We start from the raw sequence: 26772 nt of genomic DNA, 5'->3' as shown, positions 1-26772 counted from the left end.
TGAGCAGATGGCGCTTGCGTGTGAACTTGTTCCCGCAAACGGAACACGTGAAGGGCTTCTCGCCCGTGTGCGTCCTCATGTGCGCCATCAAAATGCACTTGAGGGAGAACCTGTTCCCGCACACGGTGCAGGAGAAGGGCTTGGCGCCCGTGTGCGTTCGCGAGTGCGCCGCCAAGTGCGAGCGCTGGCTGAAGCCTCGGCCGCACACGGAGCAGCCGAAGGGTTTCTCCCCGGTGTGACTTCGCATGTGCGACAGCAAGTGCTCGCGGCGGCCGAAGGTCTTGCCGCACACGGAGCAGCTGAAGGGTTTCTCCCCCGTGTGGATCTTCATGTGGCGGCTGATCTCGTAGCGGTACTTGAAGCGTTTGCTGCAGGTGGAGCAGGCGAAGGGTTTCTCGCCCGTGTGGCCTCGGATGTGCCGGATGAAGCTGTCCTTGCGGCTGAAGCTTTTGCTGCAGAAGGAGCAGGCGAAGGTCTGCTCGCCTTTGGACGGCGGGCCCAGGGCGGCCGCTCGGCCCCTTTCCTCGCTGCCGTCCGTTTCGTTGCATTCCGACGCCGTGTCGTCCTCGCGCTCCCACGCCGCCGCCGCCGCCGCGTGACCGTGCGCTCGGGCTCCCTCGCCTTCCGTCCTGTGATTAGGGCTGGCAAAGAGGTGGACAATTTCCGGTCAATTTCCACGCCAAGGTGACCGCCTAACATCCAAAACTACCACAAAAAAAAGACGAATTACTCCGGAAAGGTTTAATGAAATCACATTTTTCCACAAATGAATTTGTTTTGTTTTTAATGTCGTCAAAAAATAATATTTCATTTGTGCGCTAAAAATGAAGCATTTTCATGAATCGAGGTGGGCTGCCTGCCGTGTTGACATTCTACCGCCCTCTGCTGTCCAAACAAATTGACGTCAAAGTGCCCTCCGCTTGCCAACGTGTCACGTGAGCAAAGCCGGAAAACGGGCCAGGTCTGACGTTTGCATTTCTTTTGGAATCGGGGCGCAAGTAGGATGAATTCATCTGCTTCATTTTTATTTCACAAACACAACATTAATTACTCTGGAAGGCAAATCTTACTGCTCAGATGATTATTTTCGCCTTGAAAATAAGTTTAAGAACAGATCAACTCAAGAACTATTGAAGAAGTGAAACTCGGCTTGTAACTGAACATTTCAAACTGGAGCACATTTACGTTAAGGTACATTGCGACAAAGAGGCCTTACACCATTATAGTCTCTGTGACAACCAACCCTTCCCCGGGATGGTTGTCACACATTATGAGTTGTTCCCCCACAATGTTATTTTAATTAGCATGAGAAGGAAGATTTTTTTATTTATTTTTAAAAAGGTAAGTAGGCCGAATCACATTAGAAAGTTTAATTGCATTGACAAACGTGTCACTTGATGACTCGTAACATAAAATGAAGACAGAACATGAGCGGGAAACGTGACTTTAGGCCAGCTGATTGTACTGAAAAAGTTCAACAACAAATCAAGAAGGTCGAAAGACAAAAACAAACAAACTTTGACTTCTTGGGAAATTTTGCGCAATTGTTACTGAAGCTCCAGAGTTTGACTGAAGTTGCTGGATGCTGAGGACGGGACGGGACGGGACGGGGCGGGACGGGACGGGACGGGACGGGACGGGACGGGACGGGACGGGACGGGACGGGACGGGACGGGACGGGACGGGACGGGACGGGACGGGACGGGACAGGACGGGGCGTACACTTCAACTGGTCCAACCTGTGGCCCCTCCCAGTCCATTCCTTGACATCATTTTGTGTTTCTTCTTCTTGGCTGCCTTGTCTTAGTTTCAGTCAATCCATCCAAACCTTCATTCAACCTGAAAATAAAAAACAATTGAGACGGAGCTCTTTTTGTTTGTTTTGTTTTTGGAAAGCGGATGGCACTGGGACCCATCCTTCCTACAAGCCGGCTTCCCGTCCTTGCTCCGCCTTCTTCTTCTCCGGCGTGTCAGCGAGGCCGCACGTTGACGGGATCTTTCGTTTGTGGCCTTCTTTCCTGGCCGCCGCCTTCGGGTGAGCCGTCAGTTCTTCCGGAGTCGCCGGCATCAACCCGGATGGAGTGGAAGGCCCCGGAAGAGGCGCGCGCGGGGGTGCGCTGGATTCCGCAGGTTCTGCCGTCAAAAGCGCCGTCCGGCGGAGCGTCTCCGGGTTGAAGGGATAAATTCCGCTGGCCCGGAATCCCGCCCGAATGTTGTCCGGGGTGAGCGCAAGAGGGAAGGCCGCCGCCACCAGTTCGGGGACGTCAAATATGGTCATGGTTTTGCCGGGATGGTTCAGCGTCCAGGCGGCGGCGGCGGCGTGCACGTGTGTCTTCAACACGGGCAAATTGGAGGGCTGCAGGCGGCGCGAGCATCGTGGGGGGAAGGACATCAGCACCACGCCGTTCTGCTTGGCGTACGCCAGGCCGTCCAGCGACAGGTGCGAGCTGCGCTTGTCAAACAGCAGCAGCCGCGGCGTCTCCCTGCTGCATCTGGCGTGCGACACAAAATGCTCAAGAAAGGCCACAAAATGCTCCTCCTCCATCCAGCCGCGGGGATTTGCCGCTCCCGCGCTCCCGCCGGGGGCGCCGAGCAAGAAATGCCGCTGGAACCTGTGGCACGGGAAGATGAAGAAAGGCGGGATATTGGTCCCGGAGGCGGAGACGGCGCAGGAAAGCGTGACCAGGGTTCGGCTCTGTGCGGAGCAGCCCAGTTCTTCGTAGTCTCTCCGGCCGACCATCCGGTCGGGCTGGTGGGCGGTGCCGATCCCCGCCTCGTCCATGCTCCACATGGATTCGGGCTGCAGCTTGTACAGGGTCAGCACCTCCTCCAAGATGGCCACGAAACGGCCCGCGTTGAGCTCGCCGGCGGCCTCCGAGGTCCTGACGGGAAGCGACGGGTTTCTCTTGAGAAAAGCCGACAACCAGTCCGCCCCCGCCATGAGATTTTCGGCCCAGTTTTTGCGGAGCGCCACCTTGTTGCGCAGCGCAAATGCGTAGGCCAGTTTGCGGACTTGCGTGGGAGAGATGGAAAAGTAAATGTCGGCGGCGGCGATGACGTATTCCGCCAGCTGACGCTCTTGCTCCTGACTGAAAACCAGCCGGCTTTTGACGTAGCCGACCGGCAGGGACGGCCGCAGCGCATCGCCGGCGATTTCTTGCAGGTTGATTTTGGTGCAATATCTTGCCAGGGTTCTGTAGTTGATGTGCAACTTTTTGGCGGTGCTCCGGATGGACTTGTTGTTTAATTTCACCTCCCTGACTGCCCTCATCATGACGTCGGCTGGCGTCAGGCCCTTCCTGGTCTTGCGTCTACACTTCCTGTCCATCTTTCTTCAGTTCAAAACAAGACAGAAGAAGAGAGAAAGGAATCTCACCATGCATGATTCGCAAACATCGGGCCCAACTGGCCAGCATCGAGCGTCAAAACAAAGAGAGCCATTTTGCTAACAATCTCAACTCCTCCTCCTCTCACACCCGTGTCAGGGCAGCCATTGTTTTGTTATGCACCAAAAACTTTTGAGGAAAAATCCCGAGGAGCTGAAAGACGCAAAAAGATGTCTCTCCTCAAATTTGACTGAAGAGGCAGACTACGGAAGTGACTTCTGTCTGTTGACATGCCACAATGTGTGAGACAGCGCCCCCTGGTGGCAAGCTATGAGGGTGACCAAGCAACCGCCAACTTTTTCCATTGTTAATGAGGTTCATGCGAAGGTGGTTTGCGCTGAATGATTGAACTGTTCGATACAGCAATTCATGTAACATGGCTATGATCGCGTACATGTGAGATGTATGGCATAACAAAATGGATGCTTTACGATCCTCCATTTGAAGTGTTTTGCTGCCTTTTTGCGGCATGCGTCTGCAACGACAGATGTGAGCAGATGTTTGCTGCGGTGCCGACTTGCGTTGTATTTAAGTTGCCTTTCAAACAGCCACCTTTTGCTTTTTGTAACATTTTCTGCAAGCGCAAAACATTTTGCAACCCTACCTAAGCTCTGACCACTGAGCCTCGTCTTCCTCGTCTTCCTCGTCTTCGCTCTTCACGTGGAACTTGGTGATGTCAGCCTCGTGCAGAAGCAGCTCGCCCGTTTGCTCTTTGGGACGGGGGGACTCGGGCCGGTCCTCGTCCTCGGGCTCGTCCTCCTCTTTGACGTGGGAGGACTCGGCCTCCTCCTGGCAGTCAGGAGGAGCGTCTTCTTCTCCACTTGGCCGCGCGTCTTCTGGACACAAACGCGACGCATCATTTTGGACTTGTTGTGACGAAAATACATCAATAAAATGAAATGTCGGTTGGATCCATGAGCGAGCTCGCAACCCAATTTACTTGCATCACAAAACAATGTACGTATACATTTGAGCCAAAAGAATGTTGGAATGACAAAATCACAAAGTTTATGTTTATGTTTACAATCGCAACCATTTTGAAATGCCACCATCGAGAAGCTAAAAGACTTGCGTAAAGGAAAAATTAGCAGTTCTTCTGTGAAACCTTCTGGATGTGCCGCCCTTGCTCCTTGATGCACACAATGTGACAAGTGGCCGTCGTATTTGTGGAATTTACACGCAAAAATAGAATTAACACCTAAAAATGCCTTTCCTTTTCCACTATTAGAGTTTTAGGACTCCTTCGAGGCATCAACGAAGAGGACCCTTCCCTCGGAATTTCAACCCGTATTGGCTTATTGGTGGATATTTTGAAGTGAAACTTGTCAGCCAATTGAAGAACTTTGTGACCAGGTTTTCTAAAAGTGATAGAATCACACAAAATCGCTCCCATTATTCGATTTTCAAAATGTGTGTCTGCTGCAGTGGCGGTTCCAACCCCTCAGCATTTGACACCTTATTGTATTTTTATTATATATTGGGAGATCCTTGTCACAAATGTCACGTGGCTCCTTTAAGACAATTGAGATGCTCTTTTGATTATTTTGCTGCTCAAGGATGGAGGAACATTAACAGACGTGAGATCCACCCGCAGAGACTGGAAGAGTCACAGAAAGGTATGGAAGTGGCCTTCCTTGGCAATCGTCATGGACCAAACACCCGTCGTGAGTTCAGTTCCTTGTTAAAGAACCGCGAGTTGCTCCCAAAGTACAGAATCACTCAGCTGTCGCATTCGTGGGCATGTTTACAGAAGGTCAAATTAGGTTCAGTCGTGAGGTCGGTCGTGAAATGTCAGGCAAAGCCCCAAACCATTTTGTGACCCTTGACCAAACTCGTGATGTGAGCGTAGCAAATGTCGCAACCTGTCGCGTTGAAGCCTCCCGCAGGCTCGCGAGCATCCAGCAGCTGACGTTGTCGCTCGATTTCCTCTTTGGACCGACAAAGTTCGTCCTCGTACTCGGCGATGGTGCTTTCGAACAGTCCAAAGATTTCTTCCACGGCGGCATTGAGTCGCTCGTTCACCAAAGCCCTCAGCAGTCGGACTTTACACATTTCCAAACGAGACGAGCTTCCCTCGCCTCCACTGGCTTCTTATGCTATTGCTAACTTCCGGAGTTGACCACTCAGCAGCTAGCAGGCTAGGCTAGCGAGCAAAGCAAGGTTTACTTCGAGACCGACTCGGAGCACATTAAACTCTGGCGTTTGGTTGGTTGTCAACGCCGTAAATGCAGAAAGGCGAAATGTTGGCGATTTGGAGCTCGCAGCTCGTAGACATGTTTTTTTATTGCGTCAAAAACAAAAACAAAGGAAATCTCAGTTCCGTTTCCGATTGTTTTTTTATGACTTGTGGGATTTATACTGCCACCTAGCGCATCGGTGATTTAGTTTTTGTGTGGGTGCTTTAATTCCAGTAGGCCTATTTGTTTTTATTTTCTATTTTATCATATTGAGTGTTTTACTAAATGTTTTCCTAGTATTTTTTTGCTTTCTGAATATTTTTTTATGTTTTCCTGGTTTTGTCCGTTTTTATGAGTATTTTAATGAGAAAAAATATTCAGAAAACTGGGGGAAATATTGCATCAAATAGAAAAAGATACTCAAAAAACAAAGCCCCCAAATCAATTGGTGAGAAAAACAGGATTTTTTTTGTCCAGTGAATACAATATGCTTCCGTAGATTACATGCTCACATTTTAGATTTTTTAAGTATGACCTTCACTGTATAGTAAAATTGAAAATGTCCTTTTACCTTGTACAAATATTACTGTAGCAGAACTGGACTATATTTATTACTTACCACATAAAACATGCAACATTTTATCTTCTGTTCAAGTTATTTCAATGCTGTTTGTTTTTGTAACGTTCTCACTCATTTCTCTCAAAGGACCAATAAAACTATCTATGTCGTGAACTACGTTGGCTCCAATGAAATACTGGAACAGAGATCACTCGCACCGTTTGCCATTCGCATGTGGTGCTTTTATTCAGTTTGGATGTTTTTTTTTCTTGTCGTTGGCCACATTGTTTAAAAAAAAGAAAAAGAAAGATGGCTACAGACTCGTTTTCAACAAACCTGCCCACAGCCTGGAAATGCGGTTTTTGTGTGCACCTTGCCCACCTGGGGGCAGTATAGTTCAGAAAACCAGAGCAGTTCGTTGTTTCTGGTGAGGATCAAGAACATATGCCTGCGAGTAGACAGCAGAGCAACGAGACGTATTCCTCACCTTCAACTGTTCAACACGCTTTCTCTCGCAAGGTCAAAACAAGTTGTAGCGTCCAAAATGAGCGCGAGGAAGCCAAAATGGCGAGCGGCTTCACAACGTGCGCCCGCACCGGTGTCTCTTCAGCTGGTACCTGCGAGCGAAGCGTTGGCAGCACACGCCGCAGCCGTAGGGTTTCTCGCCGGTGTGCACCAGCGTGTGCGTCCTCATCACGCCCTGCTGCGAGAAGGTCCTGGCGCACAACCTGCAGGCGAAGGGCCTCTCGCCCGTGTGCGTTGTCATGTGCAGCACCAGCGTGTAGCGCTTGGCGAAGCGGGCGCGGCACACGGAGCAGGCGAAGGGTCTCTCGCCCGTGTGGATCCTCATGTGGTCTTCCAGGCCTGCGCGGCGGCTGAAGGTGGTTTGGCACAGGGAGCAGCTGAAAGGTTTCTCCTGCGTGTGGATGCGAGCGTGCCGCTCCAGCACGGAGCGATGTCGGAAGGTGCGGCGGCAGAAGGCGCAGCGGAGCGGCTCGTCGCCGGTGTCGCGTCCCACGCGGCCCGTCGCAGTGGGACGCTCGGAGCGGGTCCACTTCTCATTCCGAGGCTTCGCTTTGCCGCCGTCGCCATTTTGCGGCCGCGTCAGTTGATCCAAGTGGTCGCCGTGCTCTGGCGCGACCGCGCGATCGGCGCTCGGCTCTCCGGGCTCCTCGCGTGGATCGTGGCGAGGCCGCGCTCGCTCCTCGCCGCCTTCTTGGCTCGTCGCGGGCGCGTCCTTGTCATCTGATCAACAAAAGGCAGACGCGCTTTTTCAATACTGGATCATCCGCAAATAGTTGATGTCACCTCCTAAAAGGGGTTTGAATTTTGGAACACAAAATGCAACAGTTGCAATGACTATTAAAGTAATCAAGAATGAATTTGATCATCCATTAAGCATGCGGCGACCTCGTTGAAGTTCGAATGTCCCAAATATTCTGTCGTTCTCCGTGAAAGCACAGATTATGTTTGTGTTTTGACAAAATAAATAAAACAATAACTTATCAACATTCTATTCCATTTTCTGACGTTATGTCGTCATGACGACACAAATCTTTATTTACGATTTCTGCACTGTCAATTTGAAATAAAAATACTGAAATAAAAAATACTTTTAACCAATTCATCAATTAAAAAACACCAGATGATTAAAATGACCAAGAATCATCAACATCTAGCATGTACGCAATTTTGAGCCCATGTTACATAAACAACCGCATCCACTCCAGGGGAGTCCCGAGAACCAAATGAACGGACTGCTGTCTTGCTTTTTACATACGAGACGTCTCGGGTTTTTTTTGCTTCGACTTGTGAGCAAAAATGTCAGCTTGTTAATGGCGGCATCTCAAAGTTACATGAAATGTTTGGAGTCGTCAACATTTCTGACCAACGTTGGCTAAAATGAAGTCACATTTTTCAAACTTTTCCAATTTACATACAAATTGAATAACATTTTTATGAACTCAGACAGACGGACATTTTCGAGACAACAGAAATTGACAAGACAAAATTAAAAAGAAAGGAAACGAGGTGGCGTTGAAAGACAGAATCGCGCCTGACCTGGGAAGCGTGCGAGCGGCTCTTCTGCTCTCTTTTCTTCTTTCACGCGGGGGCGCGTCGCTTCATGCTGCTGCTTTGGCGCAACGCCTTGAAGATATAACAACACACGCTGATGTTATTTCATACATTACATTTCTGAGTGTGTGAATTCTCATTTGGTGGCCAGATCAATCAAAACGTGTTATTTTAGGAGTGTGTATGCAACTGGCGGCCTTTTGCTTCAATCAGTACACAAGAAGCAGCAAAAAAAAAAATCGATCTGAAGACTGCTGCGAGAAGTCGAAGTGCGTTTTCTCTTCGGTTCGAACGCAGGACGCTTGCGGCAGTTTCCATTTGCTGCCCACATTTTGTGTGAACTGACGTAACGGGTTCTCTTGTCCAATTACGATTATGGACGATGAGAACGAGACTTGCCAGATTTGCATACTATCAAATGTGAATAATGTCACAAAATATGTTTTGTTCTCGATCAAACAAAGCGCATTCGTTTTGTTTCACAAGCAATGACTAAAAAGAAAAATAGTGGAATCAAAACATGTTTTATCATGTTTCAGTAACAACAACATGAAATTAGAAAATGCAATCATAAACAAAGTCATCAATTATTCCATGTGACGGGAATTTGCTTCCTGAAAAGTTGAGCGGTCAAATGAGTGAAGGTGCAAGTGGAAGTGGTGGAAGAAGTGAAACGCAGCTGCTCCTTGGCTGAGGATGTTGCGCAATGGCGGCTGAAAAAAGTCCACATCTCTGCTGCTGGTCAGCTTCGACCGCTGCAGTCCATGGTGAGGGCCAGCACCCGCTGCCGGTAGTCGTTCCAAATCGGACCTTCCGGAATCTTCGTCATGAGCGTGGTCAGATACCGGGCGAAGCTCTTCACCTCTTCCTCGTGGCTGGAGGGCGAGGGGGCGTGTCCAGCTGTCTGCTGCAGCGTTTGATCGGCTCCGGTCAAAATCTGGAATGCGCGCGCGCACACAAAAAAATAATAATTCTGAATATTCGCAAAAGAACAACAGATGGAAACGGGCAGAAGTCCGATTTGTGCATTTTCAGTAAATTTGCTTAAAAAAATCCCAAACAATGTGACGGAAACCCGCCGAGTGGCCGGTTGTGATTGAGAGGCAAAAGTGCAGAACGAGAGCGTCACCTGTGAAAGCAGCTCATCGGCGCTTACATGGACGGCGGCGGCGGCATCCCGGCTGTTTTGCCGGCTGTTTTGCCGGCTGTCTTGCCGGCTGTCTTGCCGGCTGTCCTGCCGGCTGTCCTGCCGGCTGTCTTGCCGGCTGCCCTGCCGGCTGCCCGCCCCCCCACCCTCCGCTCCCTTATGGCCAGCGACCGTGCTGGTGGACGGCACCGGATCGTCCGCTTCACTGTCCGATGCATTTGACGGCGGCTGCGGATGCGATCGTCTTTTGGGCGACGCCTTGGAAGATGGGAACTAAAACACAAAAATTTAAATCAAGGTATGAATATAAACAATTTTGGGGGGGGGGAATAAAAGCTCCTCCTTTTCGGTCGTACTCGCGTCTGAGGATTCTTACCTGGTACGTTGCTCTGCCGCGTCTCTTCTTGATGTGCGGCCGCAGGTACGCAAAGCTGTTCAAAATCCAATGCTCGGTCGCCGTCAGCTGCTCGTCCGCTTGCTCCGAGCGCCTGCTGTTGAGCTTGACAAAGCGAGTCCTGTAATTCTTCAGGAAGCCCATGACTTGCTTGTCTAGGAAAAACAACAACACGTCAAATATGCATCCGGACGCCACAAGAGGACGCAAATTCAGACGTTGTGTACAAGCAAAACATGTTCTCCAAAAGTAGAATGCAACAGATTCATGAAATGAAAAGTATTTGATTTCATTTCCTTGTTTTCAGCGCGTCGTGATGAGGCATTCTTCTTTTTAGCACAAAACAAATACGGTGTCTTAATATCGACACGGACAAAACAGGAATGAAAATGAGGGCAATTTCTGTAGAAAAAAAGTGGGAATGCTAATAGCTGAATGCTTATGAAGTCAATTGAAAGGTAAATGGTGTGAAAATGACAAGGTATGAATTGTCGAACCCTTGAACCCGGGAGGCGTGACGTTTTGAAGCGAGGAAGTATTTAAGTGGGATTATGTTGCTTCATGGCAAAAAAATAAAACGTTGCTGAAATAATAATAATAATGAAGAATCCGAAACACATACGTGGGAATGCTTCTCAGCATTCCCACAATCAAGACAATTCCTGCCTTTGCAATGCGGAAGTGAAGAAAACGTTGCAACTTACACGTGGGTACGCGCCGGCCCTGGTCTTGAAATGTCTCTTTCACAAACTTCTTGACCACGGCTCGTTTGCTGTTGATGTCCTTAAAGTCGTCCAAGAAGGTGTCGTAGAACATGGGGTACTCCTCAAAAAAGGCGGCCATCGTTTCCTTGTCGGCCATCGTCCAAGCGAAGCAGGAGCTCTTCTTTTTGTCAGCCTCGCCGAAGGTGGAGGACGACGAGTCGTCGAGGAGTTCGGCGGCGCCGGGCGGGTCTGCCGCGTCCTCCCAAATGGAGGCGGGCTCTTCCCGGGCATCCAAGTGAGCGCTGGCGGCCTTCCTCTTGCCGCTTCCTTCCCTCTGGCCTGGCGTGATGATGACCAATGTGGAAAATGGGTGCCGAGATCTCACTGAGCGGCGAATGCTTGTGAATGTTGCCGCTCGCAACTGCCTCCTCGCGTGCTCGCCGGCATGCGCAACGCTTTTGCCCGTTAGCGACCAACATTTTCAACATGCAACCCTCCCTCAAGAAACCCGGGGCCTCATTTCATTTACGAAGCGTACTGTTTTCGGCGCAGGTTTTCACGCACGTTCACAAATGGGGCCCCTGGTCTGGATCGAGGAGTTCTGGAAATGTTTACACCAATTTTCCGGCTGCCTTTTATTTCCAAAATTCTGGAAAAAAATGTGAGCTGAAATTTCTCTTGGATGAACATAACATGACGGAGGTTTTCCAGTCGAGACGGCCCCGTTCGGAGCTTTGACTAACGCCACCTGGAGAGCGTCTTGTTTTCTTGGACCTGACAGCAGCGTTCCAAATGGCGGACCGCGGTCTTGTCTTGGCTCGTTTGCAGCACCAGGTGGTCAGAAGTGGTTCAGGTCCAGACATTTTTGTGTTGGACTTGCTTGAGTCCTGTTCTGTCCCACTGTCTTACGGTGTTCCACAGGGTCCACTTTTGGGGCCTCTGCCGTTTCCATTGCATCCCATGTTTAGAAAACCCGCTCTCTCCTTTCACTGTTATGCAGACGACGGCCAGAACTACGTCCCGCTCAGCAAAACAGGAACCTTTTTCTCATTAAGGCCTGGAATTGGATAGCACCGAATTTCTTGATTTTCAATGAAAAGAAAAGACAAGTTCTGGTGTTTGGTCCCAGTGGCCGCCCTGCCGACTTGGGGGACCCCTGGCGCATTATCTAAAGCCATCAGTCTCCAACTTGGGTTTTACTTTGGACAGTGATTTTAAATTGGACCTCCCTCAAATTGCTCCAAAATGCTGCAACTTGCTTACTAACTGAAGCTCGCAGGACGGAGCAAATGTCTCCAATCGTGGCCTCCCTTCGATGACTCCCGGTACATTTTAGACTTCATTTTCAGTTTTGCCCCACCTTGACCTCGGTGAGCTCCTCGACCCCTACACATCTGCCTGGTGCCGCAGGTCAGCAGACCAGACGCGACTGGAGGTACAGACCCGGGGACGAAGCAGAGGCTCGCTTCGGAACAATCTCCACAACACATTTCGTTTTGGGACTTTGGACTCGGCATCGTTTTAGTGTTCTGGTATTGAGTTTGTTTTAAGCTATTCATTTATTGTTTGGACTGTTTTGGTTTCTCTATGTCTGATTTGTATTCCATGTACAGCATTTTGTGGGCAGCCATGGTTGTTTTAGAGTAATAAAGAAAAATCAAGCTGAATTAGGCATTGGCATAAATGAAAAAGATATTTGCAAAAAATCTTACACTGTTTAAAAATGCCTAAAAAGGTTTGGCAAACACTTGCCACTGTTAGCAAAACAACTGATTTTGAACACGCTCAAAATGTCATCGCGTCAAGGGAAACTGCGAACATGTCTGCAACTTTTTACCAACCTTGACGAAGCCCCAAATTTGCAACGTTCGCAAGCATTCGCCGTTCAGTGAGACGCAGATTTACAACCAAGTTAAAAGAAACAATTGTGCATCTGGAGTGTTCATGTGGCCTCACCTGGAAACTCGGTGAGCAGCTCCAACCGCTCTCCCACATGCAGCCCCGCTTCGTTCTTTTCTTCTTTAACACGTGGGAACGCCGCTTCACGCTGCTGCTCTGGCACAACAGCTTGTAGAATAAGAACACGTGCTTTCAATTCATACTTAACAGTTCTCAGCGTGTGTATTCTGATTGAGCAGTGAAATGAAGCATAGTTAATAATTAGCCGATGTCATTGAGTATCAGGACATTTGCTATTTCGGAAGTGCGTATGAAACTGGAGGTATCAAAAAGCACAACAGTAAATAAGCAACACATTCAGAAGAAAAAACATATTATCTGAAGACGTATGTGGCTCACCGAGTAAGTTGGAGTGCTCCTCATCCGCCTCCTCTTCCTTTTTAACATAGTGGGGCTCTGGTTCATAGGGATTGTCTTGAAAAACACAAGAACACATGCTTTTGTGAACTCATATTTGCAGTTCATAACATTCAAGACTTTGGGGTTCCATTTGCAATTCAATTTAAGAGCAACTTTCCCAAGTTGTTCAAACATGCTTCGACGAGTGCAGTCAAATCAAACAATCGAGCTGACATTCAAGTGCAGCCCCTCGCTCCTTTCATTTCAACCACAACAAACCTGCTTGGTGTATCCGAACTTCAACTGTAGGCTTCAAAATGGCGTCCAGCAGTTTTCGTTGTCGCTCGATCTCCTCCTTCGATCGACAAAGTTCCTCCTCGTACTCCGCGACGGTGGCTTCAACCGCCACAAGAATTTCTTCAACAGCAGCACCGAGTCGCTGATTCACCAAAGCTCTCAGCATCTGGACTTTACACATGCTGTTTTCTTCAAACAATAACAACACTTCACTGGCGAACTTCTGCGTCTGGCTTTTGTTTGCAGCTTACAAACTTCCACTTTTGAGTTTGAACGAACGCGAATAACCTAAGCCTCTTCTTCTTTTTTTACTAAATGTAATTTGACGAGGATACACAACAACACTAGCTTAAATTCAAGATTCGCCCTCTCCTCCCTAAAAAAAGATCATATAAAACGAGCAAACCACAGAACCTTCTGAAAAAATACAAGGTTATCCCTTTTCGACGTTTCTCCACGTTTTGCGCTGTTGTGTATCTGTGCTAATTTATTTTTATTGATTTTTAAAAAACTATGAACGTATTTTGCATGCGACGGCTGCCATCTTGTTTGTCTTCTTCGTGGGTCAATGTCAATCTTAAACGGGGGAAGACTCTGGCGGTGTTGTTACCCAATCCGCACACGCAACCGAATCCGCACACGCAACCCAATCTGCCAGCAAGCAAGTGTGGCTCCACGTGGTACCTAAAGGTTGACTCAGATCAGTGCTGGAGAAAAAAGAAAAGTAAAAAGTGCTGGAGATGGATCACTCCTGAATACTTTATCGCCACTGTCGCCATCTCCTGGTCAATATGAGAAATGCTTGTTTTCAGATTTCTGTAATTCTTTATTAATGAATAATGATGCTTTTGTCATTCTATTATTGGTCAATCCTTTCACGTTTGTGATGTTAAACCATATTTGTATTAATGAACCCATACACGATGTTCCTTCCGGCAATCTACCCATGTTGTTTTGATACATGCAACGAAAAAAACGTTACTGTTGCCAAGTTTATGTATTTTTTTTTTTTACATGAATTACAGCAAACACTCAACACATTAGACAAGTCATACGTGAGTTCGGTGCTTACCTATTGAGTCTCCAAAACATTTACAATCAGCAAATGAAAAATTGCTGATGAAAATGTGTTTTGTTTTGTTTTGACGAAGTACCTAATTCACATCGACACAAGATGGCGCCAAAGTAAAGCTTTTCCTGCCAACAAATAATTATTTTACACAATCGGGTCAAACTGTAAATTGTTTTATTTGACACATTTGCATGGGTTGACCATCTGCTGATGGTTCTTACAAGTTATTGTTCCTGGAAATCTCTTGCAATAAGTCTCGGGTCGTCCGCGGACATTCGAGCGCATAGCAAAGTGGCCGATGTGCGACGTCGGCGTCACGTGGACGCCAAAAGGAGAAGGTGAGGATGAAGAGGAGGAGAAAGCGAGGATGAAGGTGAGGAGGAGGAGTGCGCGTTAGGTTCGTCCTGGTCTTGAAGAAGACTTCATAGTTTCTTTTCAAACTACTCTTTGAAAACTACGTTAACAGTGCATGTCTGGCTTTTAAACTCCACCTGCAGGTGTGTGCGTGCGTGCGCGTGCGTGCATACAGCATCATCCCCCTTACGTCACAAGAGTCCAGTGCATATTTTTTTTTACTTGCTTGTTTGTTTTTGCTTGTGTGAGTTTCCCTTCGTTCATGGCTGTGCGTGTGTGCGTGCGTGCGCGTGATTGCTTTTCACAGGACGCTGGGGTTCCTAAAGTTGTGTCCTGCAAAGCGAGCCTGGTCTCCCAACTCCTCCTCGATCCTGCACACAAGAAGAAGTTTTGAGTTGAGAAGAAAAGTGCATTCTGGGAATTGTGGTGCTGATGATGTCGCCAGGTGTGGCCTGATAACACCCATTAGCATTCGGTGGCTAATGCTAAAAGTAAGTCTGAACTGGATCTGATTGCTTGGCCTTCCTCGCCCTCAATCTTCCTCCTCCTCCTCCTCCTCCTCCTCCTCACCCTCAAAGGATTGTGGCTGTGCACTCACCTCATGAGCTGGTTGTATTTGGCCAACCTTTCGGACCTGCAGGGGGCGCCGGTCTTTATCTGCAACACGCACAAGTCAACTTTGAAAGCCATTGATGTGTGTGCGTGTGCGTGTGCGTGTGCGTACCTGTCCAGTGCACAGTCCGACCACCAGGTCTGCGATGAAGGTGTCCTCGGTCTCCCCGGAGCGATGGCTGACCATGACGCCCCAGCCGTTGGCCTGAGCCAATTTGCACCTGCAGGGAAAGGGAGGGGGGGGCACTCACGTGAGAAGAGGAAGAGGAAGTGGGCCAAAACACACAGGAAGTGCCAACATCTTGCTTGTTTCGTCGTCATGGTGACCATCAATCAGGTAGCCGACACCACCAAGGGTTGGATTCTTGGAGTTCATACACGTTGAAACCCGAATCGAAATTAAAAGCCTTGATGCAAGTTTGAAAGCCTACTTTCAAACCGTAACATTGGCTTTGAATTGGGGGTGTCAAAATGAGTTTGTTCATTTTAAATTCATTTAAAGTTCCTTTAATGCCACTATATATATATTTTTTTTTTCATCGCAGACAAGTCCACATCAAAATTTAGCAGTAATAATATTGCAAATATTTGTGTTGACTGCGGTCAAAGTGTATTTTACAATTTTAAAAATGTGCAGACTTTCAGAAGCTACTTCAATGTTAGAGATGATTTTGCTCGTCGTATGAAAAGAAAAATACACTCATCTGTCACTAATTCATTCACTTACAAATGCAATTATGCCATCTAGTGGCAGATAAATGACCGAACACAAATCAATATCACACTCATTTTTTACAGTACAGTACATCTTTTTAATTTTAACTCAATTTGAAGAATTTTGAAATGACTGCATCAATGACTAAAAGATGCTGCCATATTTCTATGAGTTTAATATTTTTTTCCACTTTTACGTTAACAAGACTATGAAAAACAATTATTGTACATTTAGAACGGATATAAAATGTGTGATTAATCGTGAGTTAACTGTTGAAGCCATGCGATTAATTACAATGAAAAATGTCATCTCCTGACACCCCTACTGTAAATCTAAATTTCAAACACCAAGACTACCCTGTAAATCCTGAACTCAGGACCGAAAGCCGAATTTGAAAGCCGAAGACAAGTTTGAAAGCCTGATTTGAGCCGTCGCTGCGGTTGCGTACGCTCGTATGGCCTCGGTGACGGAGCCGATCTGGTTGACTTTGAGCAGCAGGCAGTTGCAGGCGCGTTCCTCGGCCGCCTTCTCGATGCGCTTGGGATTGGTCACCGTCAGGTCGTCGCCCACCACCTGGATGCCCACGCGGGCCGTCAGACGGGACCAGGCCTCCCAGTCGTCCTGGTCAAACGGGTCCTCGATTGACACCACTGGTGGAGGAGAGAGGGTGGAGACGCGTGACCACACTGTGGGCGGCGGCGTGCGTGCGTGCGTGCGTGCGTGCGGGCGGGCCACCCACCCGGGTAGTTGTTGACGAAGCCCTGGTAGATGTCGGCCAGCTCCTCGGCGCTGATGTGGCGCTCGGCGTCCGGCGGCGACTTGAAGTCCAGGTCGTACTTGCCCTCGCGGTAGAACTCGGAGGCGGCCACGTCCATGCCCACCACCACCTTGTCCGTGAAGCCCGCCTTCTCGATGGCCGTCTGAAGGAGGTCCAGAGCTGGCGAGGAGGAACGTCACGGTCATCATCGCTATCGTCGATGACATCATCACGCTCGCCGTCCTTCCTCCTCACCCTCGCTGTTCTCCAGGATGTTGGGTGCGAACCCTCCCTCGTCTCCCACGTTGGTGGCGTCCTGCCCGTACTTCTGCTGGATGACGCCCTTCAGCGTGTGGTACAGCTCCGAGCCTATCCTCAAGGCCTCCCTTCGCCAACAAACACCGCATCAGACGCCGGGTTCGACAAGCCGTTGGGCAAAAGCCCAGCTCGAAAGTCTTACTTGAAGGACTCGGCGCCCACGGGAAGCACCATGAACTCCTGCATGGCCAGTTTGTTTCCGGCGTGGGAACCTCCGTTGATCACGTTGAACGCCTGCGCACAACCGCACGCGCCGTCAGTAGGCGAGGAAGAGGAGGGTGAGGTTGGGAATGAGGATGAAGAGCAAGCGACAATCCAAAGCAGCCTGTCATTGGCATTTGCTGTCCAAGAGGCGTCAAAAAAAAACATGACCAACAGAGGGAGACAAAACGAAAAGAATAAGAGAAAAGAAAGGAGAAAAGAAAAAAGAGAAAGAAAAGAGGAAAAAAGAGAGAGATAAATAGGGAAAAAGAAAAGAAAAAGAAGAGCAGTAAAGAAATAAACAATAAAAGAAAAAAGAGAGGAAAGGAGAGAAAGAGAAAAAAGAAAAAGAGAGAAGGGAAAAAAGGAGGCAAAACTGGTTCTCAGATGAAAAAGGAAAAACACTGAATTTTGAGGGGGGGGGGCCTCAGCAAACGGGCACACGAATACACAACAAACAGCGACTCCAATACTTGCGCGTCAACTATTGAAGAGGATGAAGAGGAAGTGAGGAAGAGGAGAGATGATGACAAGGAGTTAGAGGAGGAAGAAGAGAAGGAAGTAAGCAGAAGAAGGATTAAAGGGAGGGAAGGAAGAGAAAGTGAAAGAAGGAGAAATGAAGAGGAGGAGGAGGAGGATGAAGAGGAGGATGATGAAGAGGAGGAGGGGGCGAATGACGAAGACCGAATCTTGTGTCCATGTTTTTGCCGAGCCCTTTTTGTGACTCACGGGCACGGGCAAAACCATTTCGGTGTTTCCAGCCAGGTCGGCGATGTGTCTGTAGAGGGGGACGTCCTTGTGGGCGGCGCCCGCCTTGCACACGGCCAATGACACGCCCAGGATGGCGTTGGCCCCAAACTGAGCTGCGGGCCAATCACATGACAGGAAGTCGTTTGCCACCTTCCGCTCCCAAAAGAATGCACTTTGTCGACTTACATTTGTTTTCTGTGCCGTCCATCTCAATCATCATGTTGTCCAGCTGCTCTTGTTCCACCGCGCTGACGCCCTTCACACACACACACACACACACACACACACACACACACACACACACACACACACACACACACACACACACACACACACACACACACACACACACACACACACACACACACACACATCAATATTTGTGACCACGCTTGCATATATTGGACGTCACCAAACTCACAGAGGCGATAAGTGCAGGACCCAGCGTGTCGTTGATGTGTCCGACGGCCTTCAGGACGCCTGAAGTGCACACGGAGGAAGAAAAGAAAAAAAAGTCACAAAACGTTTGATGGAAACAAATGAAAGCTCGTTCGTGATAGGGATCAATAGAAAGACTGCAGGCCAGCGAGGCTCGTGGCTGCCCCCTGCGGGTGTCGTGTTGAAGTGCGCCCGCTAACCTTTTCCCTTGTATCTGCTCTTGTCGCCGTCTCGGAGCTCCAAGGCTTCGTAGATGCCCGTCGACGCGCCGCTGGGAACCGCCGCACGAAAAACTCCTGCCACGGCACGAGGAGACCAAAACAAAAACAAAAAAAAAGGACGAGACACGTTATTGCAGTGTCAGGATGATATCAGTTGGTGGCGCTAATGCACCTTAAAGCTGCTGTGTCAACAGAACCACAGAAGTAGAACAAGGAAGGACAGTACATTAGGTACAGTTGAATTTTGTTCATCTATGCTAATATCCATTAGCCTGTCTATTGCATTCTGCATTATACGTTAGCATTAAGCTATAATGTTGATTTCGCCGTCGTCGTCAGTTTTGCAGTACGGGCCTGCGGGGGACGTTTGGTTGACCTTTGTCTGTGCGGAGGTCCACCTCCACTGTGGGATTCCCTCGGGAGTCCAGGATCTCCCTGGCCACGATGCTGACAATGGACATCCTGCACAGGAAGAGACCAGAACGGACGTCAGGTTCGCTCTGCTGACGAGCGGGCAAACGGTCACAACGACTTGATCATGTGACCGTTCGGCGCCCGACCGGCGAACGTTTTCGTCATGGACGGCGTCCGGACAAAAGTTAAATACGTTCGTTTTATTTATGAATGCAAATATGATACGAGGCCAATAAACAAACATACACGAGTCATCAGCCAATCACAGGCCACAGTTAGACAAACGATGCTACCAGATAACGCCAAAGCACTACTTGTCTAAGTAGAGCTTCTCAACTCACTTCCACATTGTTCCTTGCCACCTGATCACGGCAAAGCACTACTTTTATTGCTTTGGTCTAAGAGTACAAAACAGTGAATGACGACGCGCTATAAGAAGCATGCGTGTGCGTTTTCCCAACTCGTTATTTTTCCAGGTAGGCAAAGCTGCAACAAGAAGCGCTTAAATGTCTTTAGGTGGGACACTTGATGGACATTTGGAGCTTGCGACGAGCAAGCGAGCGTCACAATTGGACGGCCGAGTCTCCGGGGGGGTCGTTCGGTGCGTGCGTGCCCGCTTTTTGGGTGTGTGTTTTTATCTTGCTCTGTTCGAGGCCCCGCCCTGCAGCACTGCAGCCGTTTGCGGAAGAAGAACATTGCGTCCACATCTTCTTGCATTTGTTTGGGCCAGTGGATGAGGCACAAAAAAAAAACATGGAGGTCAAAATGTCAAATGCATATTTTACGATTCTGAATTGGCAAAAAATGTTTTTTGTTTTTTTGTACTCAGGCCAAAGCAATAAAAGTAGTGCTTTGGCACCACAAACGTATGACTTCATTTAGTCACGTGAGGTTTGCAAAGCACTGATGGCATCATTTTCAGCATCCAGCAGGGGGCGGTGCTGCCCCCTAAAATGGATGAAAATCATCTGCTTCGTTCTCATTTCACCAACACAATAAATCAAATGGCGTGTTTCGACGAGTGGGGGCGCAGGGAGCATTTGATTTCCTTTAACAGAAGGATAGAAGAAGAAGAAGAGGCAGAGAAGCCCCCAACTCAACTCCAGTTGTTCTGTGGGTTAAAGTAGCAATCGTTTGGACGTTTAGGATTATTGTAACATTTATGCTAATTTCCGAGAGCCCGCGTATGGAGTTTTGCATTATACGTTAGCATCGAGCTCACTGAATTTCACGAGACAAAAGTTATATGACATTTTTGGTGGTCAAATCTACAATGTTTTGTGCGTTTTCACTTCAGTCAACTCCAGCTTGAAGCAAGCACACTGTGCCTCTTTTTTTTTTTTTTTACAAGTCTGTTTCGTTCCCTCAAAGTGATGTTATTGGATAGTCTCCCATTTGTTGACAGCGCGAGTATGTCGGGGGCCTCCCCTGAGTGTGCCCTAATATTGTCCGCTTGAATCCACTCCCAAAATCTCTCCCCTCGGCTTCGCTTGCTCGCCCCTCCTCCTGTTGAGCACGTTGGCGCGAGTTACGTAAGGCCGCGCGAAGCGAGCGAGGGAGGACCGTGAAGGCATCACGCCACACCTTCCTCCTTGCACACACTGCAGTGCGCTCCACGAAGCACAGGCAGCCTGCTGCAATGCATCCTGGGTAAGTCGTCACAAGGCACATTTTGCACACACTGGCACTTTTTTTTTATTATTATTATTTGACAGCACGTGACGTGTGTGTGTTTTAATCCGGCGCACGCGCACAATAAGGAAGGCGGATTAAGATAGTCGAGAGACATGCAGGAGAAAATGGAGACAGATATAAATAATTAAAACAGGCTAGTTTGGATACAGAAGCGCACGCACGCACACGCACACGCTGGAAGGAAGTCACGTCATTGACTTTATTGCATTTATTTCAAGTGGACGACCATCAACGCTTATTTTAACACCATCTGATCAATTTATTGATTTGACCATTTGGCATCCAGCACTACGTACCAACAACACACTAAGAGCAGGTCACAAACACACACACGCACACACACCTGACAACCATTTAACATGAATGCACTGGAGACCTAACACACACACACACACACACACACACACACACACACACACACACATTTGGCAAAGGAGAAATCCAAATAGAATTGAGAATTCGGGCAGAAATCCTTCACACATTCCAACTGCTGCCAAAATAATGTTAACACACGTACTCACACGCACACAATGCACATTCATAGCACACAACTACACACACCTTCACGACAGCCAAGTAGATACATCACAACACACTTAATCAAATAATGCATAAACACACGCACACACAATTTGACTGCACACAAGATGCATGTCAGCACACACAAAGACATGGACGGCGTCGTTACCTGGCGTGCGCGTCGTGCTCGTCTTGGCGAGAGGCTGAGATGCTTGCGGAGCACCAGAAGCATCCAGAGAGGAAAACAGGACGGGAGGAGGGAGAGGAGGATGGGGGGCCGAGGGGGACGGGGGGGGGGGGGGCACAGTGACAGTGGGGGCTGGATGACTAAAAGGAGGAGGGTGTGATGATGGAGGGATACGGCTGAGGTGCAGAGGAGGTACAAATAGAACGGGGGGGGGGGGGGTACTCCGCAGTGGGGTTCACTCCATTTGTGTTACATAATCCTTCCTCCGGCAGGCATGAGGCTCCTTCCGTGAAAAACAATAACTGCACCCGTCAAGGTGCTGCTAATGCTAATGTTAGCACAAAGCTGTGTGTGTGTGTGTGCACTTTTATTTCGTTTTCTAAACCTAAAACATGAAAACGTACATGTTGTGTATTTAAATCAACTGCATAACTCTGCCATACTGAAGTCTATTTAGCTTAATGCTAACAAACGACACAAAATGCCTTAGACAGGCTAACGAGTGGTTTTGTGCAATTCGAACCCTTGAAGCAACGCAGATTAGTAGCGATGGCCAAATGCAAACTGTGTTTCGGTACGTACCGGAACCCAGGCAGGTCGCGTTCCTTCATCTGTCTCAGAATCAGGATGTCACGTGACAGCTGCCTTTCGCGTTCCATGGCGCCTCCAAACGTCACATTGTTTCAGCAAGTGCCTTTTTTCAAATGTAATCAAATCCAGCCATTGCACTATATTAAAATGTCTTAAATCTGAAATAAATCCAACCTAAGTATACTTCGCATGTAAAATTGCCCTGCTGATTCATCGCCCCACGTGATCAAACGTCAACATTCTCTTGAACGCTTTGAACGCGGCGGTCGGTTTCGTGGTAACGCCCAGTTGTGTCAATTAGGCGATGACCGACAGCCAATAGTTCGTTTCCTTATTGGGGAGCTGGCAACACTGAGCGACTGTTTGATTGGAGCATTTTACACTCGGCCACCAGATGTCGCTGAGGGGAGATGTTTCGAAAAGTTCCAAAAGATCGATTCTTTTGGCGAATCAATCGTTTCAAATGATCGTTTTAATGTTCCATAATCTGCCATCCCTACCAATAACAGCAAATTATATAAATAAAAACAAAAAAAACATATATTAAATAAATAATATAATCAAATAAATAAGGCGAACGACGTGCGCGTCCACGTGGAAAGTCGCCGTATGAACGAGCCCGATTAGTATCCGGGTACTTTGGGGCCCCCGGCGGTATTAGTGCGCACGCGCGTGAGTCTGACCACCTGTTGGAGCCTCTTATAATCAGGTAATTGCTCCCTCTCGCCAGGTTGTATTACAGAAGTATAAACCTGGAACTTTCACTCGAATTATTTGTGGCAAGCGCAAGCGCGAACGTTGAACTTGTCTTGTTTTGTTCCCCAAAGCAGGATGAATCCAGCCAGCAGCTCCGACGATGCGAGCATGGCAGGTAACGACAACTCGACTTTGAATAGACGAAGAACTGCGACGTGAGTCTCAAAGCGTTTCGTCTGCAATGACGTCGGCTTCATCGGAGGAGCGGAAGATTCTCGAAAGGCTTCGGCCTAACGTTTTCATTTCGACTCGGAAAACACACCGAGCGATTTTTTTTTGTGTTGTTATGACTCATTTACTGATTCGTTCGTGGTTTGAGGTTTGGGTCATTGTCAGGTAATAGACGGTAGCAAGTGGAGGCGTTCGTTAGCTTGGGTCATCGCAAATATTAGCCGGTGCCAAATGTTTTTATGGCTGCAGTGCTACTTAAGTCAATGTCAGGTAATAGACAGTGCCAGGTGTTTATATGCCTGCCACTTGGCTCAATGTCAGGTGGTAGACGGCACCAACGCGCACGCAATCAACGCCTCTCCGGCTTTAACATGTCAAGCCTCACATTTTAAAATGACATCAAAATTATTGTTATATTGGGAGTAATGAGAAAAGGACAAGTTTTTTCATATCAGGAATCGCAAACTTTTTTTTAAAAAAAGTAGTAGTTAAGCAATAAGCAGACTTTTGTGACCTTCCCCAGCTGGGTTGATGACATGACGATTATAAAAATGTCATTATTTGTCTTCTCAAGACCATTTTTTTTTTATAAAGTCAATGTAACATTCCCACATGTTCAGATGTTTGAGCGTCATGAGGTGTAATTGAAATTCACTCAGAAATTAAATATATGCCTATGCCGTTAATCTTCATGTATTTTCTATACAAAAATAATCATGTTTTTTTTTAAATTTACATTATCATTTAACAGTATGTTTTGAATTAAATGAAATACTATATAATTCTGAGAACTGCTCACAGTTTTGTGTCGTTAATCAAATATTTGGAATCTCGCTATGAAGTTGAAGATCTGGTGAGAATGTGTACCTAATAAAGTGTCCTGTGAGTTGAGAGTATTGTCTTGTGTTCTCAGCTCACGACATGGCGACTGCAGCTGCAGCAGGAGGCGGCGGCGGCGGAATGTACTGTGAGGCTTACGAGGGGTCTTACCCGCTGGAGGAGGGCATGGAGAGGCCCACCTCCAACCACTCCAGCCAGCAGATGATGGAGGGTTCGAATCTGAAAATCAACAACAATGGAGTGAAAAGGCTTGTGTGGATCTTGTGATTTGTCTCCTGCCTCCCCCCCCCCCACCCCCACAGAGCCCAACATGCAGGAGGCGCCCCCGTCGCAGTACAGCCCCTTCATCCTGGTGTCCAACCTGCGGGCTCACCTTTACGTGGCGCTGGAGAAGAACGGCTGGCTGCAGAGGCGCATCGAGGAGCTGGAGGAGGAGCGCAACTTCCTGCGCTGCCAGCTGGACCGCCTCATCGTCGGCATGCGGGGGCTGGAGGGTGAGGAGGCGGGAGGGGGGCGGGGGGAGGGGGGCGGTCGGCATGCTCGGCATCTTCATGCATTCGTTTTTAACAGTTCATGGGCCTTTATTTGTTTTATTGACAATTTGGTCACTACTTGGAAAAGATTGAAAGCAGTTTTGTGCACTCTCCTACTGACATAATTCAACATATTAAATCTATGCACCACAATTGCTTAAAAAGCTTCATGCTAACAGAAATTAGCATCGATGCTACGGTAATTGTAAACCTTCAAACTGCTACTTTGCACATGCAATTGGCACAAACCAAAAAAAAAAAAAAAAAGCAAATCTTGTTTTGAATAATGTTTGTTTTTTAGTATATATTTTTCTAAAGTAAAAAAAAAAAAAATGAAATTGTAATTTTTGAGAAGGAAACAAATTGGTGATGTGTGCCTAATCCCCAGAGTGGTGCGGGGGCTCCCAGCGCGGTGCCAAAGTCCAGCCCGCCAGCCCCGCTAGCCCCCCCTCACCCATGACCACCCGCTCCGGAATGACCCTGAAACGCCTGCAAGGACCCGCACCGCGCCTCCATCATGGGACCGCCATCCCCGGTGAGAAAAAGAATCGGATCACCTTTTTGAGGCTCTATTGATGTATGACACCTTTTACGGCCTTGCAGTTAAACAGGAGTTTCACCTGGAGGAGGAAAACTTCTACACCGACGAGGAGTTCCTGGAGGAGGAGGAGGAGGATGACGAAGACGAAGAGGAGGACGACTCTTCGCTGGAGGCCGGCGCCAAGAAGAAAGGCCGAGGGCGAGCCAGGGAGCCCCGGATGAAGATGAGGAGGATCTTCCGCATTACCCACGGCAGAGAGAGGCAGAGAGGTCAGAGGTCACTCAATCAACCGAAGCCGCCATGCGAGCGTGATCCCATTGCACTTCAATTGCTCAAAAATAATCGATCCATGCCAACCGTGGTGGTGACACGTTGCGGAGGCCGATAACGTGGATCTTTTTTATGATTTGTGTCAACCAAAACGACTTGAACTTCTCAGTCAAAGACCCGGACGGCGTTCTGATCCGCTACAAGAAGATCCTCACCACCTACCAGCGCGTCAGGAGCATGTCCAAAGCGTTCCAGATCCACGGAGTGGACCGCAACACCATGGCCTCCACCTCCCCCATCGCCGAGCTCCTGCTGGTGGCACCAGACAAGGTCACTCTCAGCAACTTCATCATCAATCATCTTTTTTTGAAATTATTTTCATACATGTCTTACAGAAATTGCATCCTAATTTTGGCTTTAATTCACAATCTTAAAATGGCGGCCCTTACTGGTATCGGCAGCCTCCACGAGTACCGATACCTGAAAATGTTGGTCAATAAAATCCAACTCTAACATCCACATAAGCAGCTATAAACAAAACAAAATATGCATTGTGGCTGTGTCAAATCGTGAAAATCTGCATGTACTCACCTCTAGATGGCGCCAAAGCGCACCCCACGCCCCTCCTGACACTTTAGGGTCATATGTTTCCCTAAAAAACAAGGGAATATTTTGACATGGCTATGGCTTGAACATAAAAACGTTTGGGGTTTTTTCAGCAAATGATGGACAACAGCTTCCTAAATAAAAATCTGTGAATTTGCAAATGCTAAACCACAAATATGCTCAACATGCAAATGAGTTGATACACGATATTTTTCTTGTGAAGCAACAAAAAGTAGGACTGATTGTCCGCCTTCCTTTGCCTGCCGCAGGTGGAGGAAGTGGGCGAGTTTGAGGCGGTCAAGGAGAAGCTTCTGGACTACGCCAGGCGCTGCTACAAAATCATGGACGAGCAGACGCACGTCAAAGTTCAGAACATGAAGAAAAGTCACAAGCTGCTTCCCATCTCCTACCGCTTCAGAAACTGACCGCCCGCCCGCGTCCCGCAGTTCTCTTACGTTTACACGTTGACCAGAAGACAAAAAAAAAATCCTTCCACATGTTAACAGGAAGCTCCTTCATTTGTTCATTTATTTCTTTTCATGCCGATTTTGCACATATCTTCATCCAAGTTTTGTGGGGATAAATCCCGGATGACTGATCAGACGTGACCTCACTTTGAGATCCATTTGATTGATGCCTTTGAGTTTAGCACACTTAATTTGTTCTTTCTAAGCAGTATTTAAGTTGTTCTGGTCAAACTAATAAAAGTTCACGTTTTTGTAACGAGTGATGACTTTTTTTATTTTAATTAAGTGTTGGAGGGAAGAAACGTTGTTAGCTCAATTGTGGATTATCACCGGTTACTCAGATGTTGTGTATTTTTTTCTTATATACAATTAAAAGTTCTGTTAGAAATCCGAACTCAAACGGCACCGCTATAATTTATTTTCGTTACTGCAGCGCCACTCAGAGGACAAGGACAGTAGTACGACCTGCGAAAACACTTCATTGGCGATTTTTGTTGATGTTCATTACATTAATTACGGCAAATACTCAACACATTAGAAAAACAAATCATACGTAAGTTCGGTGCTTGAGTTTCCAAAACATTTACAATCAGTAAACGAAATAATTCGGTTTAAAATTACAGGAGTTTTGTTTTGGCTACAGCCATCGCTGCATAAACCGATGCAAAAGCCGCCACATAATTATTATTTGTTTTAATAGAAAAAA

General features: G+C 47.8%; 4 protein-coding genes across 12 annotated transcripts; 1 reads left to right on the top strand and 3 right to left on the bottom strand.

The window, feature by feature from the left end:
- Nucleotides 1-1337: 1337 nt before the first annotated feature.
- Nucleotides 1338-5697, bottom strand: LOC147157332 (uncharacterized). Of its 2 annotated transcripts, none has more exons than XM_086062810.1 (3): nt 5249-5697; nt 3991-4222; nt 1338-3332 (listed from the first exon to the last, which is right to left on the bottom strand). In XM_086062810.1, the coding sequence occupies exons 1-3, from the start codon at nt 5436-5438 to the stop codon at nt 1922-1924; spliced, it is 1833 nt and encodes a 610-aa protein (XP_085918936.1). In that variant the 5' UTR covers nt 5439-5697; the 3' UTR covers nt 1338-1921. The 2 variants fall into 2 exon arrangements, with proteins under 2 accessions (XP_085918936.1, XP_085918937.1); XM_086062811.1 differs by having other exon boundaries at nt 3991-4219.
- A 627-nt stretch (nt 5698-6324) lies between these two features.
- On the bottom strand, nt 6325-13785 carry LOC147157331 (uncharacterized). Of its 5 annotated transcripts, XM_086062813.1 has the most exons (7): nt 13021-13782; nt 12742-12816; nt 12400-12510; nt 10444-10782; nt 9722-9894; nt 9328-9618; nt 8702-9135 (listed from the first exon to the last, which is right to left on the bottom strand). In XM_086062813.1, the coding sequence occupies exons 1-7, from the start codon at nt 13217-13219 to the stop codon at nt 8941-8943; spliced, it is 1383 nt and encodes a 460-aa protein (XP_085918939.1). In that variant the 5' UTR covers nt 13220-13782; the 3' UTR covers nt 8702-8940. The 5 variants fall into 5 exon arrangements, with proteins under 5 accessions (XP_085918942.1, XP_085918939.1, XP_085918938.1 ...); XM_086062812.1 differs by having other exon boundaries at nt 8702-9618; nt 13021-13784; XM_086062814.1 differs by having other exon boundaries at nt 8702-9618; nt 12400-12493; nt 13021-13170.
- Nucleotides 13786-14267: 482 nt separating this feature from the next.
- Nucleotides 14268-21355, bottom strand: LOC147157330 (gamma-enolase). Its single transcript, XM_086062276.1, has 13 exons — nt 21274-21355; nt 18853-18938; nt 18456-18551; nt 18239-18297; nt 18004-18073; nt 17797-17930; nt 17009-17100; nt 16804-16934; nt 16531-16728; nt 16240-16441; nt 15189-15297; nt 15063-15121; nt 14268-14835 (listed from the first exon to the last, which is right to left on the bottom strand). Exons 2-13 carry the CDS (start codon nt 18935-18937, stop codon nt 14766-14768), a joined length of 1305 nt encoding a protein of 434 aa, XP_085918402.1. The 5' UTR covers nt 18938; nt 21274-21355; the 3' UTR covers nt 14268-14765.
- Nucleotides 20452-26325, top strand: LOC147157329 (coiled-coil domain-containing protein 106-like). Of its 4 annotated transcripts, none has more exons than XM_086062272.1 (8): nt 20452-20540; nt 22710-22753; nt 23723-23860; nt 23952-24143; nt 24571-24717; nt 24786-24992; nt 25163-25323; nt 25869-26325. In XM_086062272.1, exons 1-8 carry the CDS (start codon nt 20530-20532, stop codon nt 26022-26024), a joined length of 1056 nt encoding a protein of 351 aa, XP_085918398.1. In that variant the 5' UTR covers nt 20452-20529; the 3' UTR covers nt 26025-26325. The 4 variants fall into 4 exon arrangements, with proteins under 4 accessions (XP_085918398.1, XP_085918399.1, XP_085918400.1 ...); XM_086062273.1 differs by having other exon boundaries at nt 20522-20540; nt 22713-22753; XM_086062274.1 differs by lacking the exon at nt 20452-20540 and adding an exon at nt 21529-22591.
- Nucleotides 26326-26772: the final 447 nt, after the last annotated feature.

The sequence above is a fragment of the Leptonotus elevatus genome, chromosome 19, assembly GCF_054856555.1.
Source record: "Leptonotus elevatus isolate MCC_2025b chromosome 19, RoL_Lele_1.0, whole genome shotgun sequence".
In the NCBI taxonomy this organism is placed as follows: domain Eukaryota; kingdom Metazoa; phylum Chordata; class Actinopteri; order Syngnathiformes; family Syngnathidae; genus Leptonotus; species Leptonotus elevatus.
This window is presented reverse-complemented; position numbering and strand designations above follow the sequence as displayed.